At 42.6% G+C, this 23911-nt stretch overlaps 1 protein-coding gene across 1 annotated transcript in view; it reads left to right on the top strand.

Annotated features, from left to right (window-relative positions):
- The window catches only part of FMNL2 (formin like 2), a 262288-nt gene that overhangs the window by 158836 nt on the left and 79541 nt on the right, over positions 1 to 23911 (top strand). Inside the window, exons 3-6 of the mRNA XM_048484488.1 lie at positions 2441 to 2521; positions 5713 to 5789; positions 12674 to 12757; positions 15024 to 15176. Of these exons, the coding sequence (XP_048340445.1) occupies positions 2441 to 2521; positions 5713 to 5789; positions 12674 to 12757; positions 15024 to 15176 (395 nt within the window). The remainder of the gene's footprint in view (positions 1 to 2440; positions 2522 to 5712; positions 5790 to 12673; positions 12758 to 15023; positions 15177 to 23911) is intronic.

Raw genomic sequence — 23911 nt, 5'->3', positions numbered from 1 at the left:
GGACTTGATGGCCCTTTTGGTCTCTTCCTATGGCCGTTTCTGCACGGCCAGGATGCGCCCCCACGCCGCCAAGAGTTCTGGCGGCGTAGTGGTTCGCTCGCGATGCAAGCATGCGCGTGGCGAAGCGGAGGCCGACAGACGGCAGGCGGCTCTGCACGGAGCCGCCTCTTCTCCCTTCTGCGCCCCACTCACGGTGTCCTCGTCGCTGCCTGCTGGGCGTGGCTGCCCCGCCCGACGCTGCCCTCCGACCCCTGGAGGTCGGAGGACAGTGTGGGCGGGCTGCGACGGCCAGCAGGCTACGACGAGGACACCGTGAGGGCGCAGAAGGGAGACAGCATCTTCCCGGCGGCGCGGTTCGCACCGCGCCGCCGTGAAGACGCTTCCTCCCCAACAACACCCCTTTAAAGGGTTGTTGTTTAGGGCGGCCTGAGGCCGCCCTGGGGGGAGGGAAGCGGAGTCAGGTCGCCGCTGCTGCGTTGCAGCAGCGGCGCCTGTGCGAACGGCGGCCTGGGGGCGGCGTTTTTAGCGCCCCCAGGCCGTCGTTAATGGGCCGTGTGGAAACGGCCTATGATTCTAAGAAGAAGAGGAAGAGTTTGTGAGGATAAAACGGTGATAAGGGAAACACTGTAAGCTGCTTTGGGTCCCTATAGAGGAGAAAGACAAGGCATAAACAAACAAGCTCCACCCACTTTTCTTTCCTCATGTCAGGACCATGCAGCTATTCCTCTGTGGAGGTCTAGCAATCTGTGTTCCATGTATGGAGTGAGAAGATGCCTGCCCCTCAGAGATGACTTATAACAGTACTTATTGTAATGCTAGTGTGGTACTGCTAGACTATGCCAGCAACAGTCACTAATTCCAGATATGCTACATTATTAGTCTTGCCCAACTTTGTTGTATCAAGTCACAGAATTATGTTGATATTGATGGCACCATGCCTTTGGATTGATGTTCCCCTTGAGACTGGCCTTGCACTTGCTTTACTGATCTTTAGGCGTCACCTTTTAAAGCTGTCTTTATGGTTTGCTGTTAACCTGAGGACTATATTGTGAATATTTTTTTGAGGCAGCTGTTTCGGGAGACTTGTGGCCCCAGAATTGTAAGCTGCAGTAAGCTGCAGTATTGCAATAAAAGTTCTGTCACAGCCTAAGTTTGATCTTGACGGAAGTCAGTTTCAAGTAGCTGGCTCAAGGATCACTCAACCTTCCAGCCTTCTGAGATTGATAAAATGATTACCCAGCTTGCTGAGGGTAAAGTGTAGATGACTGGGAAGGCAATGGCAAACCATCCTGTTAAATAGTTGTGAAAACGTTGTGATGCGACGTTACCCCTTGGGTCAGTGATGGCCTGCTGCTTGCCCAAGGGACTACCTTTATTTACCTAAATGCTGTTTCACGGATTTTTCAATGTTGATAATTCTTCCACTTTTTTTCAACGTTGATAATTCTTCCTTACATTTTTACTTTATGGGCCATCTCAAGCAGATTTCTGGAAAAGCAGCATATAAACTGAGAAGTGAAGGCCAAACTGGTGTATCCTAGTAGCTCCAATCCCCTTTCTTTTCATAAAAAGCAGCTTTGGGTGGGGCAGTTAAATATGATGACAGATTATATTTGAAGCCTTGCTGGGGAATTTGCTCCTGACCATCCGTCCTGAACTAGCTTTTTGAGAAAATGCATGCATTTGTATGTAATTGTTGAAGCACGTATGTGTTGTGAGCAGATAGACTTAGGTTGTGATTATGGCTTTTATTCTGGTATAATTTCCACTCTTCCTCGTTTATAGCTACCTCTCTTCACGTCCTCTTGGTTTCCTTTTCTTAGCGTCTATTTGCTCTAAGGCAGTTATTATAGAGTAAAGTACAAAAGATGTGAGGCAAAGAAAAAAATGGGGGAATCAAACTAAGGATGTGGCTTCCACAGTCACGGCTGTGCTTTGGATTATTCTAAAGATGATTGCTAGATCTCATCAAGCCATATATTTGTATAATTAATACATTTGCATAATTAATAAATATTTCCACCCAGAACAAACTGAAGAACAAGAGCTAAAAGCAGTAAAAATTGTTTTCACAAAAGGGTTTTTTTTACTACTTTTGACTAGTTATGAAGAAGAAATACAGTGTATTTGTGTAACGTTAAAGATTGAAATTGATAAGCGGCATATTTAACACCTAAAGGAAGTGCATCTTCCTATGGTGCATAATTAAGCTATGGAATTAATTGACACAGGAGGTGGTAGTGTTGTTAACCTGCACAGTGGTGTTTTGCTTTTAATTACAGGATGCTTAATTCTTCCAGAATACTTGGCCTCTAGGGCCAGCGTTCTAGCGTTTAGAATACACTGCCATGTGGCATGTTTACTAATAACATTTAGCTGTACTGCAAGTATAGTACCGGTAACTGTTGAATGGCTGATGGTTGCTCTTTTTTTCCTACAGGAAAGATTTCAAGTGAAGAATCCTCCACACACTTATATCCAGAAATTAAAAGGCTATCTCGACCCAGCAGTAACTCGGAAGGTAAGAGGTTTGTTTTCTTTAAACACCAGGTTATAGAACAAGCAGAGTAAAGTAGTGAAGATTTTCTTAGGTAGGCTGTACCACTTCAGCTGGGGGGAAATAAGGTGCATGTTTGAATGCTTCCCACTCATATACCCCTAAAATGATTCTTTGCACGTCCACAAAAGTAGTCTGTCTGTAAAACCTTAGTTTTCTCTCTGATGTGTCACTTTTCTATATATAAGGAGACTTTTAAAAACCACGTTTGTATCTCTTTTCTTCTTTCTGCCCCCCTCTAAGACCATCGTCTGAAGTGGTATAAATCACCATAAACTTTGCTGTCCAGTTCTGCTGATGACATTTCCTGGCTTTCCTTTGTTGGTGGACCCTGTCAGGGCACAGTAATGTTTTCTATATTTAAAATAAAGTGCAAACATGCTCCATTATATTGTAATATGGCTGGTTGAGCATTGAGAAATGTCTTCACTGGTCAGTGGACAAATATGTCAATAAGTATTCCAGACCCAACAGACGTCTGAAGCTTTAGTGATTTCTTGAGTGCCATGAGGCACCACAGTGCTTTTGGGTTGCAGAGCATAGCACCTTCAGGCCCCAAGTTCAAATCCACTCCAGCTTCTAAGTGCCTAAGAGAATTTACGCTCAGCTGGCATTTCTCCAATGGAGGCGATGCAACAAGATTTAGTGTACAAATGTACAAACAATTCCTCAGAGTGTTGATTTTTTTCTCCCTTAGCAATGAAAGAACAGAAGGTAATTTGCGTACAATCCTAGATGGGTAGCCATGTTAGTTTGTAGCTACCCATCTAGGATTATACATAAACTTTACAGCTGTAAAATAGGGTACTGATGAAGTCAATTTTGTTAGCATTTAAAGTGCCTCTAGACTTATATAATCCTGTTTTAGGAAAATCTATAATTGCAGATGTAACTAGTTTAGTCTGAACCCAACACTTAGGGACTTCTTTTTATGATGTTCCTAAGCATGACTTTTGGGAGAAGGGCCATGGTTCAGTTGCTTAGCTGATTCTTTACATGCAGTAGTACCTGGTTCACTTTGCAGCATTTCTCGTGGTTCAGGTAGCAGGTGATGTAGAGCCAGTGTGATGTAGTAGTTAAGAGCAGCGCACTCTTATCTGGAGAACTGGATTCAACTCGCCACTCCTCATGAAGCCTCCTAGATGAGCTCAGACTAGTCACAATTCTCTCTGAACCCTCCCAGCCCACACAGGGGCAAACTACCTCTGAATGTCTCTTGCCTTGATACTCCACAGGATCGCCATAAGTCAACTGTGACTTGATGATAAAAATGAACAGAGAAGGTGTGGGGCTTTCCCCGCCAGGAATGCTGTCCCTCCTTCCTCTTTCCTGGGCGGTCTTTGACCCGTCCTCACTCCTGCTGGTCTGGGAGCAGACAGTGCGGCTTGGTACTCTACTGAGCCCCAGGGCTGGGCCCTGTGGGCTGGTTTGCCATGGTAGCCTCCTGCAGATGGCTGGCCGGGTGGCCTGAGCAGGCCTGGGCTGGATCTTGCTAGCCCAGGCCTTGGGGCCTTCCCGTACACCCTGTTCTCTTTCTCTTCCTGTTCTTCTCTCCCCCTCTTACTGCTCTTTCTTGTCTCTCCTCCTTGCCTCCTTGACTGCCCCCCCATCACGGTCTTCCTCGCTCCTTTTATTCCTGCCCCCTCCCTTCCAGTGGGTTGTGGGCTGCAGTGGGTTGTGTCTGGCCCTTCTGGGGCCCTATCTGCAGCTCCCCTTTCTTCCACTCCTCTCAGTAGCACAGCTGAATAGGTGTGGCCTGCTTGTTGGTGGCAGGCCTAGGTGCCAGTCTGGACAAGGAGGGCCTGGCTCCCTTGGCTCTGGCAGGTCTGTTTGCCACTTTGCTTTCCGTCGGCCTCTCTAGCTTCACCTCCATGCCTGCGGGGAAAGCAGGTTAGCCACAGCAGCACTCTTTGGCATGTCATCGTTGCCCCAAGCTGTCCTGGTGCCCGCTTTGAGTGAAGGGGGATAGTGGCATGCTGGGCTGGGTGGGGAGGCCCCCGCTAGGCACCAGCAGAGTCTGAAGCAACGGCAGCTGCCACCATCTCCAGACAATAGGTGAGACCCTGAATATTTGCTGTCAGCCAGAATACACAGTACTGACTTAGATAGACCAATAGTCTGATTCGGTATAAGGCCTCTTCATGTATTGTTTCTACTGGCTAAGACTGATCCAGAAACAAGACTGACCATTGGAAGGAAGGGTGGCACAAAAAATCTAATGACAGAGGCGTGCCTGGGTTAATAAGAAGGGGACTAGGGTTTTCTCACATGTGGATTCAAGTCTCACATACATACACACTGGTACCCTAGCTGCCTGGTTGCTCAGAACCTGGCAGTTAGGGAAAGGGAGGGCTGAGGACCCAGTGGTTGCCTAGTTTGTTCAGTTTAAACAGCACATGTCTTCTGGCTTGCATACCAGGTGGGTGCAACTGGGAGGCAAGCTGATAACCCACCTCTTTCCCTCTCCATATTTGTTCTGGATGGTGAAGAGGAGGGAATGGCCCTGGTACAGATCGGTGTACAGCTTGAAAGACTTCAGTGGGGTGCAGTATTAACCTCACATTTTAACCACTCTAAAGATACAAATTACTGATGAATCATTCATTTAGTACTGCTTGCCCTCTGGCCTTTATAGCTCAATACATATGAGCAGTGAAATCAGGTTTGCATGCTGTATTTCAGTTCCGTTACCTTATTCCTGTTTGTGGTAAAGATGATAGTGCAGCTTTGCATATTGAGGGTTGGAGAGTGATAATAATGCTAGCAGATCTGATGTAAAATCGTTTCACATACCACATATTCATATGATTGAACTATCTGAAGTAAACTTCCTGCCTGAGAGCAATTTAATCCATACAGATTACCAAACTACATTGGACTTTGCGCTATCACCCTAAAATAGCCTAGATCACTCTATCAATCATATATTTTTAAAAGGGAGGTTTTAAAATGCTTAGGATATAGTGGTTTTTTTAAAAAAAAGAAATGCTTCCTCTTTGTCTAATTTAGCACTTGAGTTCTTCAGAATATGGTAATCTACTGTGCATCTTAAAATGTTATGAATTATCTTTTTTCTTTATATCTGTGATTTTATATGGCATTATTCATGGAAACATTACCCTCAAGCCTTATTTTTTTCCTTTTTTGTAATGTAGAAATTTAGGAGGAGAGTTCAAGAATCTACACAAGTACTACGAGAGTTAGAAATTTCTTTAAGAACCAATCACATTGGGTAAGAATCTTTTACTGTTGTTTTTCTTTGGATGAATAATCACTGACACAATCCAGCCAAAGAGAATCCCTTCTGAAGTTATTTCTTGTCTTCCCTTTCTGGTTTACACTGAAAAATAAATAGTGCACACCAGTGATTTTCAAACTGTCCATCTTCAGAAATTCCCGACTGGTTAGAGGAGTGGGCCAAAGATTTATTATCAGATCTCACACTTAAAAAAAGAAGAAGCTAAAATCCACCTGCATTTGGTGATGTTGAATAAACTCAGAGAAGTGGTGGGGATTGTATCCTTTGCCCCATGCTATTTCTCTCATTCTATCGTCTCCCACCCCCAGTTATTGTGTTCCCAGAAACAAACAACTGACCTTAGTTTGTTTTTGTTTTTCTCAGACAAATAGTATCTTCAGGGAGCCAAGATTTCAATAGGTGAATGAGAGGAAGCTCCGTCTCCCCCACAACCCTGATCTGTGTCATGATCCCTTTTTCTAATGCAGGAGATGGATCATGAATTGCTCACTACTTTGACAAATTTAGCTTTAATCTAAGGGATCCCTCAATACCTGCCATGGAACTCCAAAGGATTCAGCCTTATATGTAGGGTACGCTCTTATTTAACATAGGGCATAGCCTTCATTGTTATTACGCATCAACTAAGGGATACTCAAAGCACATCCAGCAGTCTCTGTTGGATAACCAGTTGTTCAGCTTCGTTTAACTTCATTGAGAAACCCCTGATAGGTTTTCAAGGATCTTCATGATTCTCTGGATACAGTTTTGAAACACTGTTATAAGATGTGGCATTGTAACTGCATGATGGGGCCTTGTTTTATACAGTTTTATATTAATGTTGCTATAGCAATGCTCAATTTGGAACAGATAATTCAACAACTGCACATTTGTTTGAAAGAAGAGCTACATTTCAAGTATATTTGTGCCTGTGTCCCCACGCATTTTCCAGGAACCTTTTACATGAAAGGACTGGAAGTCCCTTTTGTGTTGTCTTTTTTACCTTTTGCAAAGCACGCTGAGGTGAAACTGACCATGAAATACCAAAGCTGGGCCAACATTTCTAATACATAGTTAGCTGAGAAACAAATGTGTAGGCAGTATCTTTGAGATTGCATGCCAGCAAAAAATCTGCAAGCAATTGTAGCATTGTGTCATCTATGAAACTATAAGCTTTGGAAATATTTCCCAACCTAAATATTCAGTAGAAGTTGTCAGCACGTCATCCTGTTCTTACCATTTTTTTAGAAACTTGCACATGGGTTAATTCATGGCTTACCCTATTCAACTCCAGATGTTAAATATGATTGAAATAGGAGACTGCTTCTGCTAACTTCATTAGGATTTCAAAGTCGTGTGTGTGTGTGTGTGTGTGTGTGTGTGTCATGGCCCTGCTATGTGTGTCTGTGTGTGTGATTGTGTATGCTGTAATAAATTTCTTTAATCGCTATAACTGTTGGTTTAATCAGATATTTATATGCAACTTTCTGAACCTAAGACAGAGAATAAAGAGCATCATTCCATGCATGATAAAATGTTTGTCCCAAGCTAGCTTTCCTTAGTTATATCCTCACTTAGCTTAAAATAGGTTGTCTATATTCCTTCAAGCAATACCCACAGAATAATCCACAAATATGCTGTTAAACAATTCAGTTTCAATGTAATATAATAGTGGGATCAGATGGTGGCTCCTGCACCAGCATTTACAGAGCCATCGATGTCTTACTCCCAGGCTTTCCTGTTCATACGGCTATTCTTGCAACAGAAGATCTTTTCTTCTCAATTTTCATGAAATAAAATGGTCTTGTAAGCATACAGAATTCTCAAAAAACAATTTTACTAGGTGGAGGTAACTGTTTTATAACATAAAGGCGAAAGCTACTTTCCCTTCTGCAGCAGAACTGAATGATTCAACTGTTACAGTGTCATTTTAATCAGAGTAATACCTATTTAACTGCATTGAAGCAAATGTGCTTAGAGCAGCCATTCTCAACCGGGGTTCCCTGGTACCCTGGGGTGCCGTGAGCATGTCCCAGGGGTACTCAAGGCACTTCTGCTCCCATATTTGTGCCATGTCTCCCACTGGTGCCAGGGCAAGGACATGGAGCTGGCCTCCATGCTGGGCAGGGCCATCAAGCCATTAATGGGTCAGCAGCAGCCACCACCATCCGCAGTGCTACTCTTCACCCTGGGAGGGGAAGGTGGGGGGGGTGGCAAGCAGGGGCAGTGGGAGGGGAAGGTGGAGGGTGGTGGCAGGGGTACCGTGAGATATGAAGAGTGAGGTAAAGGGTACCCTGACCGCAAAAAGGTTGGGAAACACTGGCTTAGAGCTTATAGAGTAGCGCTGTTGGTCACCATTTTGGTAAGCTGAGGTAAACACATGGTGTGAAGTTGACTTCTAGAGCAGCTGTCTGGTAGACTAGCTTGGGCGTATATTAAGCATCTGATGAGATATCTGAAAACAAATTCTGTAACCTGAAACCTATTTAAGAGGATGCATATTCCAGCTAGACACAGTTGGACCTACTTCTATGAAAATACGACTAGAATTGGGCTGAGAAACTTCTAGTAGAAGTGAAAGTGTAAGTTCTTTTACGACATGATCAGTTTTGAAGAACGTGTTGTTTGGCCTTTGCTACACTCTTTGCATATTGAGAATCAGTGTAGCATATTTGGAATGGAAAGACCTGAGTTCAGAGCCCTGCTCGATCATAAAGTCATTACAATGGGTAAGTTGTTGCTCTTTTTATTCTAAGTTACCTCACAAAATTGTGAAAATAAAATATCACACCTGTTAGTAGGCCATGATAAGATTTCAGGAGGAACGGGGGATAGAAATTGTTGATAAATAATATACTTTTAAAAGAATATATGTAAAACTGTCAAGAGTTGAGTAGGCTGGCAGAAAATATAGATAGGCTTTACTGGCCAATTGTGCTTCTAATAAAAACATAGCCGGAACCTGATAGAACATGGCATATGCTAAAATGTGATACACAGAAAAGAAAGTCAAAAAGAAAAAAATGCAACGATATCTAGAGTTTAAAACAGTACAAAAAATAACAGGGTTAGCACTGTAAAAGATTTGAAGATACATCTTGGGAAAAATGAACTGCTCTATTCCCGATTGTAAATTGTGTATGTTATGATTTCTATTGAGGAAAGACATGAACAACCATATTAAAGCATGGGAACATTCCCAAGATGCATTAAATACCTATAATGTCATGTTCTGGGTTTCTGCTAGTTCTGGTTTCTCAGAGTCTTGCTCAATTACAAAATCATGGTAATAGACGAGTCGTTATTTTTCATCCCAAATTACCTCACAAAGTTGTTGTTTTCACTGGATTCTGATATTTCCCTCATGTAGTATTCAAAACACTCTGGTATACATTATACAGGTTGCTTTTTTACATGGCAAAACTCTTAGGTTACTTTGTGCTGACTTATTAAAAGGCTGCTGATAGTATTTATATTTTGCCAAAAAGCATAGTTAATGCCAGTGAGCTAGAAGTAGAAAACAGTACGACACATATCAAAACCACAAAATTACTTTCAATAAAGTTCAGATAAACTGACTGAAGTCCAAAGGATAGAGGCGGAGCTACCAGGGGGAAGGGATGCGCCCCGCAGCACCCCCACCACATACACACTTACCTTAGTTCAGCCTGAAAGGGGATGCAGAATGCGCACCAGGTGCAGTATGCCCAGCTACATCTCTGCCAAAGGACCATGTGGAAAATTCTGTGCATGCATCAGAATTCTGAATTTCTCTATTTCTAGTTCTTCCTACAACTTTTCTGTATTACCTCCAGTAAGAGTCTCCAGTGCGCTGTGAGAAACTGTGGCTGTTATTAGCAACTATCAAGGAGTGTTAGCCTTCTGCTTTCTTTTCTCCCCCATTCTCACATTAGGTGAACTTTTAGTGGTAGTTTACTTATAGAGACATGAAAAATTGCCTTCATTTTTCATTCAAACAGTATTGTTCTTGTAAGTGAACTATCCTTGGCTTTTCCTTTATATAAATCGTTTCACAAATCTTTCATCAATCCAAGGCTGAAGTTTGTTGGTTTAGGTGCAAATTTTTATTGGTTAATGACATGACACTCGCAACATATCTCAGAAAGTGGATGATGGGATGCTGCCTGGGTTCCTTGTATCAAGGCTACAAATAAGGTCAATTTTTAAAAGTACGCAACCTAAGTAAGAATGATTGGTGCTGCTTATTCGTGTTCAGGTTTGCACTGGCTTTCTTTTATGTGGAGGGTTTTTCTTAGAGCTTGAAGGCAGAAAGGCATGAAAAAAATCAGAATAAGCCATACTTTTTATGTCCTTTGTATTGCAGATTTTTTTTTTTTTTTTGTTATTGGTTTTTTTTTTTTTTTTTTTTTTTTTTTTTTTTTTCACAACTATTTTTGAGTTTCTTTGTTAGAAGCCAGTGCGTAGAAAACATTAAGTCTGCTTGTTAGAATGTATGTTTTAAGAAGCCCATAAACTCTAGTATGACCACATCAGTGGTTTTATGAGTTCTGTTGCATCTGAAAGGACATCAGTGTGGATTTGTAACTGAGCCCAGTCTAAATTGTGTTACTATGCTGCCTGTGTACTTAGAATCAATTAATGCCAATCCTGTCTTTAACCAGGAAATCAGTGGTGGTGCACTTAGGTACCCTGTTGATATCAAGTCTATGCAGTTGTTCTGATATCACATCTGTGTATGGTTTCCCATTAAAAGGAGGATAATCTCTTCCAAAATAATAATTCAGGATTGCAGGTTTCCCTAAAAAGAATATATGTGTTAAAACAAATTAGGTGTGATAATATTGAGTGCATTAGACCGTGCCTATAATAAGATTTCAAGAGATTTTGAACCCTCCAGGGATTCTTCAGGCTTTGTGATTCCTTTTCATAGAATCATAGAGCTGGAAGAGACCTCAAGTGTCATCAAGTCCAACTCCCTGCAATGCAGGAACACACAATCAAATCACTCCTGACAGGTGGCTAACATCACACACACACCTTCTTTCCTTGAAACCCTCCAAAGACAGCGAGACTCCACCATTACCCGGTAGTGTATCCCAGCCAGTCCTACTTCGGTCAGTAAGTTTTTTTTAGGTGGAATCTCTTTTCCTTCACCTTGAACCCATTACTCCTGGTCCTAGTTCCTGGAGCAGCAGAAAACCATCTTGCTCCTTCACCAACATGACATCCCTTCAAATATCTAAACATGGCTATCATGTCACCTCTTAACCTTCTCTTCACCAAACTAAACATACCCAGCTCCCTAAGTCTCTCCTCGTAGGGCATGGATTCCAAACCTTTTACCATTTTGGTTGCCCTCCTCTGGACCCATTCCCGTTTGTCAAAGTCCTTCTTGAATTGAGGTGCCCAGAACTGTACACAATATTCCAGGGGAGGTTTAACCAGTGCATAATAGAGAGGTACAATTACATCCCTCAATCATGACACTATACTCTTGTTGATACAGCCTAGAATCACATTGGCTTTCTTAGACACTGCATCACATTGGTGACTCATGTTCAGTTTGTGGTCTACTAAGACTCCCAGATCCCTTTCACATGTAGTGTTGTCATGCCAGATGTCCCCCATCCTATATCTGTGCATTTCATTTTTTTCGGCCTAAGTGTAGTATCTTACATTTATCTCTGTTGAAATTCATTTTGTTTGTTTTGATCCAGCTCTCTAATCTGCCCAGGTCATTTTGAATTCTGCCCCCCCCCCCCCCCAATTTGGTGTCATCTTCAAATTTGATTAGCATGCCCTCTATTCCATCATCAAGTCGTTGATTAAAAATATTGAATATATTCTGTTGTATTACTTTTGAACAAAGTAATACAACAGAATATATTGACTCAGGTTCATATGCTTTTGAGTCAATTAATCTTGTAGATCAACCTAAAGAAATCTCAGAATATATTTGTTTTTATTTTGGCAAATTCCAGCTTTGGCAGACTTGTTGTTATTGCCAACTGACTAGAGGAACTTTTCCATAAGTGCATTTCCAGGATTCCTCAAGTACTGAAACATGTGCTTGCTATCACAATTAATTGTATATAGAACAGGACCAAATTGCAGGGAAAAATCTGAAGTAAAAAAATCAAGATGGCTCCTCCTCCCCGCCTCCAGGTTGTAAAAATATAATATACTCACAATGCAATCCTATGCCTAGCTGCTGCATTGGCTTAGACTGGAGTAACTCTGCATAGGATTGCCCTGTAAATAATTTGATAATTTCCTGAAAATAAGACATGACGTATCTTGGGGAGCAAAAATTAATATAAGATACTGCCTTATTTTCGGGGAAACACGGTAGCAGCAAAGCCTCTTGCGGGGGAGATCCAATGGGCCCTAGCAAAGAGTCAAAGAGGAAGCATCTCTTCCTCCCACTAAATGTATTTCTATTGTATTAGGGTCTTGCCTCCCCCCCTACTCCCTCCCTCCTCCTCCTTCCTCCCTCCCTCCTCCTCCCCCCCCCCAGCTTGATGCTTACCAGATCGAGGTCTGCAAGGTGAGGGTTGGGGTGGTGGAAGGGTTGGTTCGTGTGGCTAGGGGTGGTGGAGGGTGGCAAGGTAAGCATTAGCATGGGTGGCAAAGAGTTGCTAGAGGTGGGGGAGGAGTAAAAGATTAGTATTGGGTGGGGGAGGGGCAGGAAATTATGGCAGGAATCTGAGGTAGGTTGTGCCAACCTGCCTAATGATAGAATCAGCACTAAGGCGATGTAGTTTTGCAGTAGTCAGACGTTGGTGGCTTTGTCATCTGTCTAAAAGAGCTTCAATGAGCAAATGAATACTTTTTGCAGATCTGCTGAGGAATACTCTATGAATATGCTAATGACCTGTGATTTTTCCCTCCAACAGTTGGGTCAGGGAGTTCTTAAACGAAGAGAACAAAGGGTTGGATGTCTTGGTGGAGTATTTGTCATTTGCACAGTATGCCGTCACGTAAGTAAGACATGGGCTTCAATTCAATTGCGCAAAAAAAAAAAAAGTTAAAATTTGCATTAATGTCTCTATTTGCGTCTTTGGTACATCACAGTGCATTTTCAAGATGCCCAGATTTGGTGCAATAATCCTACTGTTCTAACAATTATATGCTCCTCTTTCGAAAGATTCCTGTCAGAAATCTTCTCCTTATAAGTTGCATCGCTTCTGGGGTGTATTGTGGAACTGTAGAGACAATTACCATGTTTGAAAAATACAATTGCTTACATCCTTACGATGACTCTACTTATAAAAAAGTCCACTTATCTTACAGTGATAACACATAAATATGCAGAATAATTTGTGAGAATAAGTGAAAACATTCTGTAGTAGTGTAAAAAGGAAAAATCGCAAGGGAATTTGCTCTAGCATATAAAATTAGATTCTTTATATCCATAAGGAGATCAGAGGGTGTTTGGTAATCCTTGTGGCCTATGAGTTCCACTTTGCCTGTTACAACGTGTGGTGATTCTCACCAGAGACAGGCTTGGGTTTTTCCCTGATTCTCAGTGATGTCTGAACTACCATGTTTCCCCGAAAATAAGACAGTTTCTTATATTAATTTTTGCTCCCAAAGATGCGCTATGTCTTATTTTCAGGGGATGTCTTATTTTTCTGTGTTCTGTTCGTCGGGCGTACTTCCAAACAAAAACTTTGCTACGTCTTACTTTCAGGGGATGCCTTATATTTTGCACTTTAGCAAAACCTCTACTACATCTTATTTTCAGGGGATGTCTTATATTTGGGGAAACAGGGTAGCTCTAGAAGTTGCTGGAGGAAGACCAGAATCACATAATACGGCAATGCAATTGCTACCAAAAATAGTTCTGCAGGGAGGGGAAGAAACATGCAGATGTTATATGCCACTGACTTCTATCAGGAAATCCACTTGCACTACAGTTCTGCTACTGGGGGAAGTGATCTTTCGTGCGCTTTCCCCATTTATCTTCTTGCCTTAACAAGTCCCTGCACAAGCTGTGGCTCATTGAGTCAGAGGTTCTTTTCAACCATCTGTTGTGGCCCTCAAGGCAGAGGTGTAGCTCTAAGGGAGCAATGCGTGGGGCGTGCCCCTCTGTGGGGGCATAGTGGGGGCGTTTCAGGGTGGGGCGGGGGCAGAGGGCGCACTGGTACACTGGCACTTTCCCCCCCTTGCTACGCCTCTGCCTCAAGGCATGTTACATACTCTTTCCTAGCATGGTCCGCATGGTTTAGTGGTTAAGTTGTCCAACAAGGACCTGGGAAAGCCAGGTTCAAATCCCCAGTTGTGCTGTGGAAGGTTGCTGAGTGAGTCACACACTCTCAGCCCTGACCTTGGCTAATATTTGGATGGGAGATTTCCAAGGAATACCAGTGTTGTGGTACAGAAGCAGACAATAGCAAACTACCTCTGAAAATCTCTTGCCTAGAAAACTCTCTAAGGTCATAAGAATAGCCTCTGTGTGTCACTCCCTCCCTCCCTCCCTCCCTCCCTCCCTCCCTCCCTCCCTCCCTCCCTCACTCCCTCAGTCCCTCCCTCCCTCTCTCTCTCTCTCACACACACACACACACACAACACACGCATGCACGCACACAGAGAGAGAGAGAGAGAGAGAGAGATCAGTACTGACCAGAGCTAAACTGTTCTAAGTCTGTTGTAATCAATGGACTTCGAAAGGTTTCACTCCACTTAGAATGGCACTAAGAAAGACCCATCTTCAATTAAACATCAATTTTGTTCAAGGACCGATAATCCAAGGATGGACATATATCTGGAGTTCACCCGTTGCAAATATACTGATCTCAGTTGCACATTGACAGATGAAACTGAATTAGAATACTCAGTTTATTGCTTTACGAAAATAAAATAAAGACAAGTATGGGATTCCGTGTCTGCTGCAGCATGAAGCTTTGTTGTCAGCAACAAATCAAGTCATTACTGAAGCCAGAAAAGGACTGTAGCAGGTTGTAAGATTCTTCCTCACTTCTATCCCTGTGATGGCCTTTTTGTGTTTCTCAAGATCCAAATTTACTGTGAAGTGTACATGAAACTAGCACTGTGTTCCAGCTCAAGGGGAAATGTGTTAACAGTGCATTCTGTCGCTCTGTCCTTGAGTGTAATCTGTTGGGACATAGTACATCTGCAGATGTTCAGCAGCAGGAAGGAAAAAGCTAGCTACAGGTCTCTCCCTCCCTCCCTCCCTTTCTCTTTCTTTGCAAACCTGCATTCGAATGTCTGTTTCCTTTTTAGGTTTGACTTTGAAAGCTTGGAAAACAATATGGAAAATTCAGTGGACAAATCTAAGCCTTGGAGCCGATCCATTGAAGACTTACATCGAGGAAGTAACTTGCCCTCTCCTGTTGGCAATAGTATTTCCCGCTCTGGCAGACATTCCACTCTACGGTAAGTGGAAGAAAGATGCCTTTACAATGGGAAGGATTCTTTTCATTTTAATTTGTCCGAGTGCCATATTCTTTATGCTGTTTGCTTTTATTTTGACAACCACCTAACCAAGCCTCTGAAATCATTTCCACTGTTAACTTGAAAATGCTCTGAGGAGACTAATATATATATTAAAGTTGTAATGAGCTGAGTTTAGGTTTGTCTTGTGGTGTTTTTCTTGGGCAGCTGACTGCTTGGCAGACAATTATTCTGTCTTTGTTTATATCATGAAATTACAGAGCAGATAAGTTCTGTTCTGGCATCTGTGGAAAAAATCTTTAGTTATGTTGCAAAATAGTCAGCACTTTGGAGAGCTCTTGTTACTTAATAGCAGGAACATAGAATGATCATGCAGCTATGATGTGTTTGGTACTTACTGTGTGTGTGATTTTTATGTGTGTTTACACAGGTAGTGTGTATAAATGTAATCATATACATACACACGCACATACTTTTTACATGAAACTTCCAGTGGTCTTCCACCCAGATTACTGACCGAAGTCCCTATTTACATAGTTTCAGTAGTTTCTGGGGTTCTTCTTGACTGTGCAGTTTTGTCATAAAATTAAGCATCAAATTGAAACAATCAATATTTAAACTTTTCTTCCTTGACATTGCCTCCTAGTTTCACAGTATCACAGTATGTGTGAAGCCATTTCATATTTCTTGGTAATACCTAGAGGTCTTTGCAGAAAGAACCAGCATTCATTTATGAGAAATGTTAAAGTAGGGATAATATAATGACAACATCATTCATGAGGCCTGCATTGCACTTCTTCATCACAGACACTGTAATGTCTGCGATGAAGCAGCAGAGGCATAGTGGTTAAGAGCAGGTGTACTCTAATCTGGAGGAACCGGGTTTGATTCCCCGCTCTGCCGCTTGAGCTGTGGAGACTTATCTGGGGAATTCAGATTAGGCCCAAAGTACACTCCTACACACATGCCAGCTTGGGTGACCTTCTAAGAAGTCACATAAGTTCTTCTTTCGGAGCTCTCTCAGCCCCACCTACCTCACAGGGTGTTTGTTGTGAGGGTGGAAGGGCAAGGAGATTGTAAGCCCCTTTGAGTCTCCTTCAGGAGAGAAAGGGGGGATATAAATCCAAACTCCTCCTCCTCCTCCTCCTCTTGTTCTTCCTCTTCTTCTTCTTCTTCTTCTTCTTCTTCTTCTTCTTCTTCCTCTTCCTCTTCCTCTTCCTCTTCCTCTTCCTCTTCCTCTTCTTCTTCTTCTTCTTCTTCTTCTTCTTCTTCTTCTTCTTCTTCTTCTTCTTCTTCTTCTACTATTACTACTACTACTACTACTACTACTACTACTACTACTACTACTACTACTATTGTTTTCTGTATTCCTCTAGTACCATTCAGAAGTACTTAAATAAAATGAGAAATATGGTACTGTCACATAAGTAGCATTTCATTAACAACTTTGTGTCTCAAATGCATCTGTCATTTTGCTTTTTGATGAGCTTCCTATGATTCTTTGGGGATGAATCCATCAGTATTTGAAACAAAGAACTATATGAACCCAATGATTCAAGCTGCTTCTCTTATTCAAAGTTAAGGGGTGTCCAACCTCCGGGTCTCCTAGATGTTCATAGGCTACGATTCCCATCAGCCCCTTCGCCTCTGGAGGGCCACAGTTAGTCACCCCGATTTAAAGAGTCTTGCAAATCTGATACTGAAGTAGATTCAGGAGGCTGGTGTGCTTAGTGGCTATATTATTAATACATCCACCAGTGGAGGACTGTGTGCAGATACAGATAGGTAGTGGGGTCCTTGTGGTAAGCAATTCTTTGTAATGATACTGTGCTGATACTGTTCAACACTGCACCTATGAGCTTATAGGTGCTGCCGTTAGTGCCAACCCCAAACCACATTTAATGGTAATGAAGTGCAAATGATAATTTACTTGTGGCAGTAGCATTTCTGTAGCTACTACCATCCTACATTGTAGGGCATTTCTTTCTAGACACATCTTGCCAAGAATCTGGTCCTTGCAAACACTTTCGTGTGAACTCAGCTTGGCTATGGGTGGAGTTGATTTCTTTCAAGCTCCTCACTTGCTCACTCAAGAGCTATGTGTGTCCAAACTGCTTCTTATATTTTGTTTGGTGAAAGTAGCAGACTTAAGAAGGATATTGGTATTTAATATCATGTTGCTTTGAGTTTCCTTGCCTTTTTGCGGGGGGTGGGGGGTGGAATTTGCCAGTGAGGCTAAAAGTAAATAAGCTTTTGCAACTCAGAAATCATTGGGGGTTTAGCATTTTATGTTGTGTCTTTCACCAACTTCCTTGGAAGTTCAGTATTAACTAGTCAAGCAGTGTTAGTGGACTTAAAATAGGCTTAGAGGAAGCTACTGATTCAGACTTCAGAAGTTTGGAAGGAATTAGGAGACTGATACATTTTCAAAAGAGATTCATACAAGTGGAATGAAGGACACCCAGACTGGAAGCAGAGTAGAAAGATCTGTGAAACCCATGTTAAGCTTCATGCTTGTTCTGAAACTCTAAATATAAGGCAGTTAAAAGCATACTTGAAATAGTAATTTGAAATCTCTGTTGACATTATACGTTTTCTTACTTGGCATATTAAAAAAAGTTTCAGCTTTCAAAGGACATTTGTTAATCTGTAGGAAAACCAGCTTAATAGTATATTCTGTGCTGCTTGCAGTGTTAAAAAAACACTGTTTAAGATGTGATAAATAAATAGCATTGGGTTCAGGGTTTAATATCTGTACTGTACACATTCCAGTTTTGTTCTTTTTTTTCCCTTGAGAAGCATTTGTAGTAGAAATGCAGAGTTCTGATGTGCATGACACATTGCTTACATTTTTTTCTCTTCCTTTCTCCTTTCCTCTCCTCCCTTCTCTGATGTTCCTTGTTACTTTGTTCCTTGTTCTCCCCTCCAATATCAATTCCTTGCCCTACGCCTTTCTTCTGAGCATTTCTTCTCCTCCTCCTCTTCTCCTCCATGTTCATCCATCTCTCAAAATGCCATCAGAATGGTCAGTCCGCCTGAACCACTTCCGTTCAAACACCGCCGCCAGAGCTGCTTTTCATTCAACTGCCTCTGGAGCGGCTTCAGTTTTCACTCCGCTGGTGAGGCTTCGAGCCGGAGAATCTCGTAAGTCAGGGGTGTTAAAGCTACACCCAGGAAAGTTGCATAGTACATGGCAGCAGGTTCTTGCAAACTGCTCTCCATGTATTATAATGATGGTGACTGCATGTCATACATGAGTGCTGGCCTCACCATTCCAGGAACCTTCTATGCGTCTGCATGCAAACACCCCACAGATTTCACATGCTTGAAGCCATTTGTCTTATTTTTTTTGAGTAACACACACACACTAGTAAAAATCAAGTGAACCAGGGAAACCACAATGTACACCACCCAGTTTCTACCGCCAAGATTCTCTGAGCTATTTCGGGGGTTTAGGGAGCCTTGCTTCCTCTCTCTCGCTTTCCTTTCCTCTAACTGCTTCTCAGGTGGTTTTCATAGTCTGCCTCTTCTGAAACTCCTCAAGCTTGGTTTTTGAAAGTTTTTGTTGTTGTTGTTTTGGAATTGAACGGTGTCTGGAAAATCCCTGAAATATGATAGGGAGGTTCGTACTCTTTTCTTAAAGGTACCCATCCCCTATTGCAATAGGCACAAACTCTGGCCCTCCTGAGAGTTCATGGATTTGCTGTGTTCCTTATCATCATGCTGGCAGGGGTGATGGGAATTGTTGTCCATAACATCTTGACACCTATGTCTACCTCCCAGAGAGCACCCAGCCAGTTTATCTCTACATATAGTGAATTCTGCCATCTCCTGTTGTCTGTGACCAAATGTAAACAAGCCACAAGGACTATTATCGCTGTCCAAATTTTTATTTATTATCATTTGTTTGTTATCTTAGTATTTTACTGCATAGTATTTTTCACATTTCACATTCTGCAGCATTCCAGAACTTGGTTTGGCTTTTTTAGACTGCGTCATCAAGGAGAAGTTTTTTTAAAGTATTAACTAGAGATTCCGGAGAGCCAGCATGGTGTAGTGGTTAAGAGCAGCAGATTCTAATCTGGTGAACCGGGTTTGTTTCCCCACCTCTCCACTTGAAATGTGCTAGGTGACATTGGGACAGTCACAGTTCTCTCAGAATTCTGTCATCCCACGCAGAGGCAAGCAATGACAAACCACCTCCAAACATCTTTTGCCTTGAAAATCCTACTGGGTGATCATAAGTTAACTGTCACTTGATGGCGCACACACACACAAATGCGCACACACATACATATAGAGATTCCAGCCATTATTCAGTTTATCTATGTTGCCCTGTACTGACTAAATCTGAAAGACAACTGCAGGTTGTGACTCCCCAGGCATCCCTTCCTCAATTTCACATAGTGACAGCAGAATCCTTTTGATCTTTAAAGATCTATATTTGTGCAAGGGCCATTAAAATCAACAAGGTTGCTCCTTAGATGAGAACGTGGTGCGGAATATTGGGACGCACACAGAATTGCTTTTTCTAGAGAATAGCATAACTCCAAAACATTTTATGATTCATTTTGTGTTCCAGGAACCTTCCCTTACCTATTGCTTTACTTGCATAGTTCAGATGAACCTCCTTTTTCCAGTCCCTTTTATTGTTTGCCTACAAGAAACAGAATGGATTTTATACTACAAAAGAGGGACCTCAAAAATTTCACTGAATGATTATTTTATTATTTCCTTTATTTATTCCACAACCTTCCAATAAAACTCAGGGGCTTAAAGCAAAAATATAGTCACACCCAGTTTGCTCAACAACCATCAGCCGGGGCGGGGGGTGGGGGGGTTGCTGTCAAGCTGTAACTGACTTATGGTGAACCCATTGGGATCTCAAAGCAAGAAATATTCAGGGATGGTTTGCCATTGCCTGGCTTTGTGTAGCAACCCAGGACTTCCTTTTTGCTGTCCCATCCAAATATTAACCAGGGCCAACCCTGCTTAGTTTCTAAAATGCCTAGATCAGGCTAGCCTGGACTATCCTGGTCAGGGAGCCATAAAACATCCCAAACAAAGCATACTAGCCTGTAATGAAGAGCCCATGATTCTAGTTCCATCCTAAGCAGAGCCACACCCTTTTAAATACATTAGTTCTAACGTACATGGCTACCAATCTTGATCCAAGATTGAAAATGTTTTAGCAGACCAGGTGCTCGGGAGCACCAGGAGCAGCAGAAGGCCACTGCTTTCACATTCTGCATGTGAGCTCCCAAAGGCACCTGGTGGGCCACTGCAAGTAGCAGAGTGCTGGACTAGATGGACTACGGTCTGATCCAGAAGGCTCTTACGTTCTTATGTTCTTACATGGAAAGGTATAACTCTGCTTAGGATAAGATCCATTTGAGCCATCATAAAAAACCCTTGCAAGCCTTCCAAAAAGCTGAAGGAGATGGGAACCACCACACAGTTTCTGGAAGCCCATTTGAAAGACTGGAAGCAACAGGGGAGAATGCTCTTCAGTGGGTAGCAGCAATCCATGCCACCTGCTTTAAGGGCACTGCAAGAAGGAACTGTTGGACTGGATGAGGTTGGCACAGGAAGATGTTTTCTTACCATCAGTTTTTCCCTTCCTGCTGCAGTTCCTTTTATGCATCACATAATGCAACATTTCAGAAGGTCTCCCAACCCCTAAGAATAGTTAGAAAAGAGGATGCTGAAATTCTCTCTTCTGCAAGCTGGATTCAATGGTGGTTAGGATCCAAGCCAGTGCTTCATTCAAACATGCTAAGGGTCTCCAACTGAAGCTGCTACAGAAAGTAACAGTTTTGCATTCCTGCTGCATATGCAATGATCTTCAAAATCCCATTATGGTTGCCGTAGGCTCTGTCATTGTGCATTTCCCCTGCAGTGCCTTTATGGGATGTTTTTCATTATCAAAAAGTAGATTTCTTCCAGTTCTATCTCTGGGAGGGAATATGCAGACGCAAGGATTCCCAGGCTTGTGTTACTCTAGCCAAACTAGGTTCTGTAACGTATTGATACCCAATTTATATACCATATAAAAATAACTTGTGGGCTGTGACATCAGTATGGTTCTTCTGCTTCATTTGTTTTTTAAAATGTGCCTTTCTATACTGTATTTTATTTCTGCTCTCTTGATTAAATCCTTAAAAAGTTACTTATTGTTATTCAGTTATTCAGTTACAGTGTATTCTTGATAGACTCCTTTTCTAGTACAGCAGTTCATAGGACTAGGTTTTAATATTCCAGTCTGCTTACTTCAGTGTGACATAGGATTGTCACCTGTCATTGATAGGGTAGATAAGACCAGCATAGTAAATGCTCCCTTGACAGAGGTGTCCATCACTTCATACTTGAAGCAGGCAGTGGTGCATCCACTCTTAAAGAAATCTATAAGCAACTTAGGAAATTTGAGAAACTCTCACCCAGTCTTAAAGGTTCCATTCTTGAGCAAGGTGATTGAACAAGTAGTAACTAGACAATTTTGCCTGGAACCTTTCCAGTCAGCCCTGGTTCCAGACCTGGCCTGAAATAACCTTGGACAACCTCATAGATTACTTGTTCCATGAGATGGACAGCAGATGTGCAACTGAGTGGATTCTCCTGGACCTCCCGGATTCTCAATAGTTTTTGGTGCAATCAGTCATTTATGTATTCATCAGACTTCTGGGTGGGTATGTTCTCCAGTATCACCTTTCTACAAAAAAGAAAAAAAGAGGAGATTCACAACACTCTTAGTCCTCTCTCTTCCAGCCCTCGGTCAACCCTCTGGCTACTTGAGTTTGACCAGGCCAGTCTCTTTGACTGGTTTGAGGCAATGCCTAATAAAGGCCTGCCTGGGCCTTTATTTCAGGCTCTTACGGTGTTCTTACAGTGTTATTCCAGGCTCTTACAGTGTTCTCCGTTTAATGGTAGTACCTGGCTCATTCTCAGTATCTGGGCCAGTGGGCTTCCCTCTGTGTTCCTCTCTCCATCAGGCTCACCTGACTTGAGACCTCATAAGACCCTCCAATTGGCTGCTGTTGTTCCCAAGAAGCCACTATTACCCACCTCTGCCTGTCTCAAGGCCTCTCCTGTGGCTTCTGCTCAAGGTCCAACCCCTTGGGCCTATGACAGGTTCACCAACAGAGCCTGCTGCCTTTGGGTGTTCTAGCAAGGCTTCTTACCTGCTCCCCTATGGCTACTCCTAGCAAGAAAGCCCATGCTGGGCTCACCATGCTTTCTTTCCCTGGCTTCTGCCTTTGCCAGCATCACTCTCCATAATCTGCCCTCGAGGCATCCTTCTGTTGCTCCCTCAAACTTGTTGATGCAACAGCCCTCCATCACTGATCCGAGGGGCTAAGTGAGCGTGAGAAGGGGTCCTTCTGCCTCTCTAATGTAATAGCTTCCTAGCTGGTTCTTGGAGATGCTAGTGAGTGTGGGGAGAGCACCTCCTGCTCTGCTGATGCCATTGTGGCCACCTGGTCTGACCCCTGAACTTCTAGTGTATGATGCGGGGGGGGCCCTCTGGCCTTGACCTCACCACAGCTTCTTATCATGGCCCCAAAGATTCTGGTGAGTGCAGGGAGTGCTTTGCCAGCCTCAACGTTATCCTTTAAGGCTGCCTTTTGAAGTTGGAATAGGGAGACACTGTTTTCAGTCCTACTGCTGCTTCATTTCTTCACCTCTAGCCTGTGAGATCCCAAAAGGTTCCATCTTGTCTGCTATGATTTTTTAGTGTCTACATGAAATTGCTGGGAGAGGTTGTCCATACATTTAGGCTGGGACGTCACCAATATGATGACTTTTAAAAAACATTTTAAAGCAACCTTTATATTCTAATTAGGCAGCAAATAATTAAAAACATTAAGATAAGATTAAAAACAAGTATTAAAACAATTATATATAAACAAATATATAAAAATAAGAGGAAACACCTAAAAACATGAATGGGAGGAAGGGTCACTGAAAATCACTGAAGGAATGCCAGATCCCCCCTCAAAAAAAAATCTTCACCCATTGGTGGAATGCAATGATAGAAAGGGACAGTCGAATCTCCCTGGAGAAGGAATTCCATAATTTTGGTGTCATAACTGAGAAAATTCTTCCTTGGGTTGCTGCCCATTAATCTCAGATAGCAGGGGCACCTGAAGCAAGACCTTCAAATATTACTGTGATTGTCCAGTAGGTTCATATAGAAGCAGACATTCTATGCCTTTAGGGCTCCATCATCCAGATGGTTATGTTACCACACCCATTGAGCAGGCAGGGCCATGTAAATTTTTTGCAAAGCCTCCTGGACGATCGGGACCTGATCTCTCCAGTTTAATTGCTCTGCTGGAGGAGACAGGAGTACCAGCACTGAGTTCCAAGGGAGCAATTAAAAATAAATAAATAAAAGAGAACAAAAAGAGATGAAATAAGCAAGACAGAAGGGTTCTCCATTGGCCACGGACCCCACCACAAAGAAAATCAGAGGGAGCCAGGAAAATACCTTCTTGGAGGCTCCTAGCATAGTTGGGGAAAAGGCAGGGACAGCTTAGGTGGATGCTACAGCAGAGAAACCAGCAGCAAGATACAATGATGTGGCCAGGTTACTGGTTATTGCCCGCAGCAACCCCTACTGCCTTGGAGAGTTAGGCAATGGCAGGGAGCCAGGAGGCTCAATAGAGTCACAGTGATTCTTCTCACCTAGCACCAATGCAAGCACTGAGGTCTAGAAAAGG

The sequence above is a fragment of the Sphaerodactylus townsendi genome, linkage group LG02 (genome assembly GCF_021028975.2).
Source record: "Sphaerodactylus townsendi isolate TG3544 linkage group LG02, MPM_Stown_v2.3, whole genome shotgun sequence".
NCBI lineage: Eukaryota > Metazoa > Chordata > Lepidosauria > Squamata > Sphaerodactylidae > Sphaerodactylus > Sphaerodactylus townsendi.
This window is presented reverse-complemented; position numbering and strand designations above follow the sequence as displayed.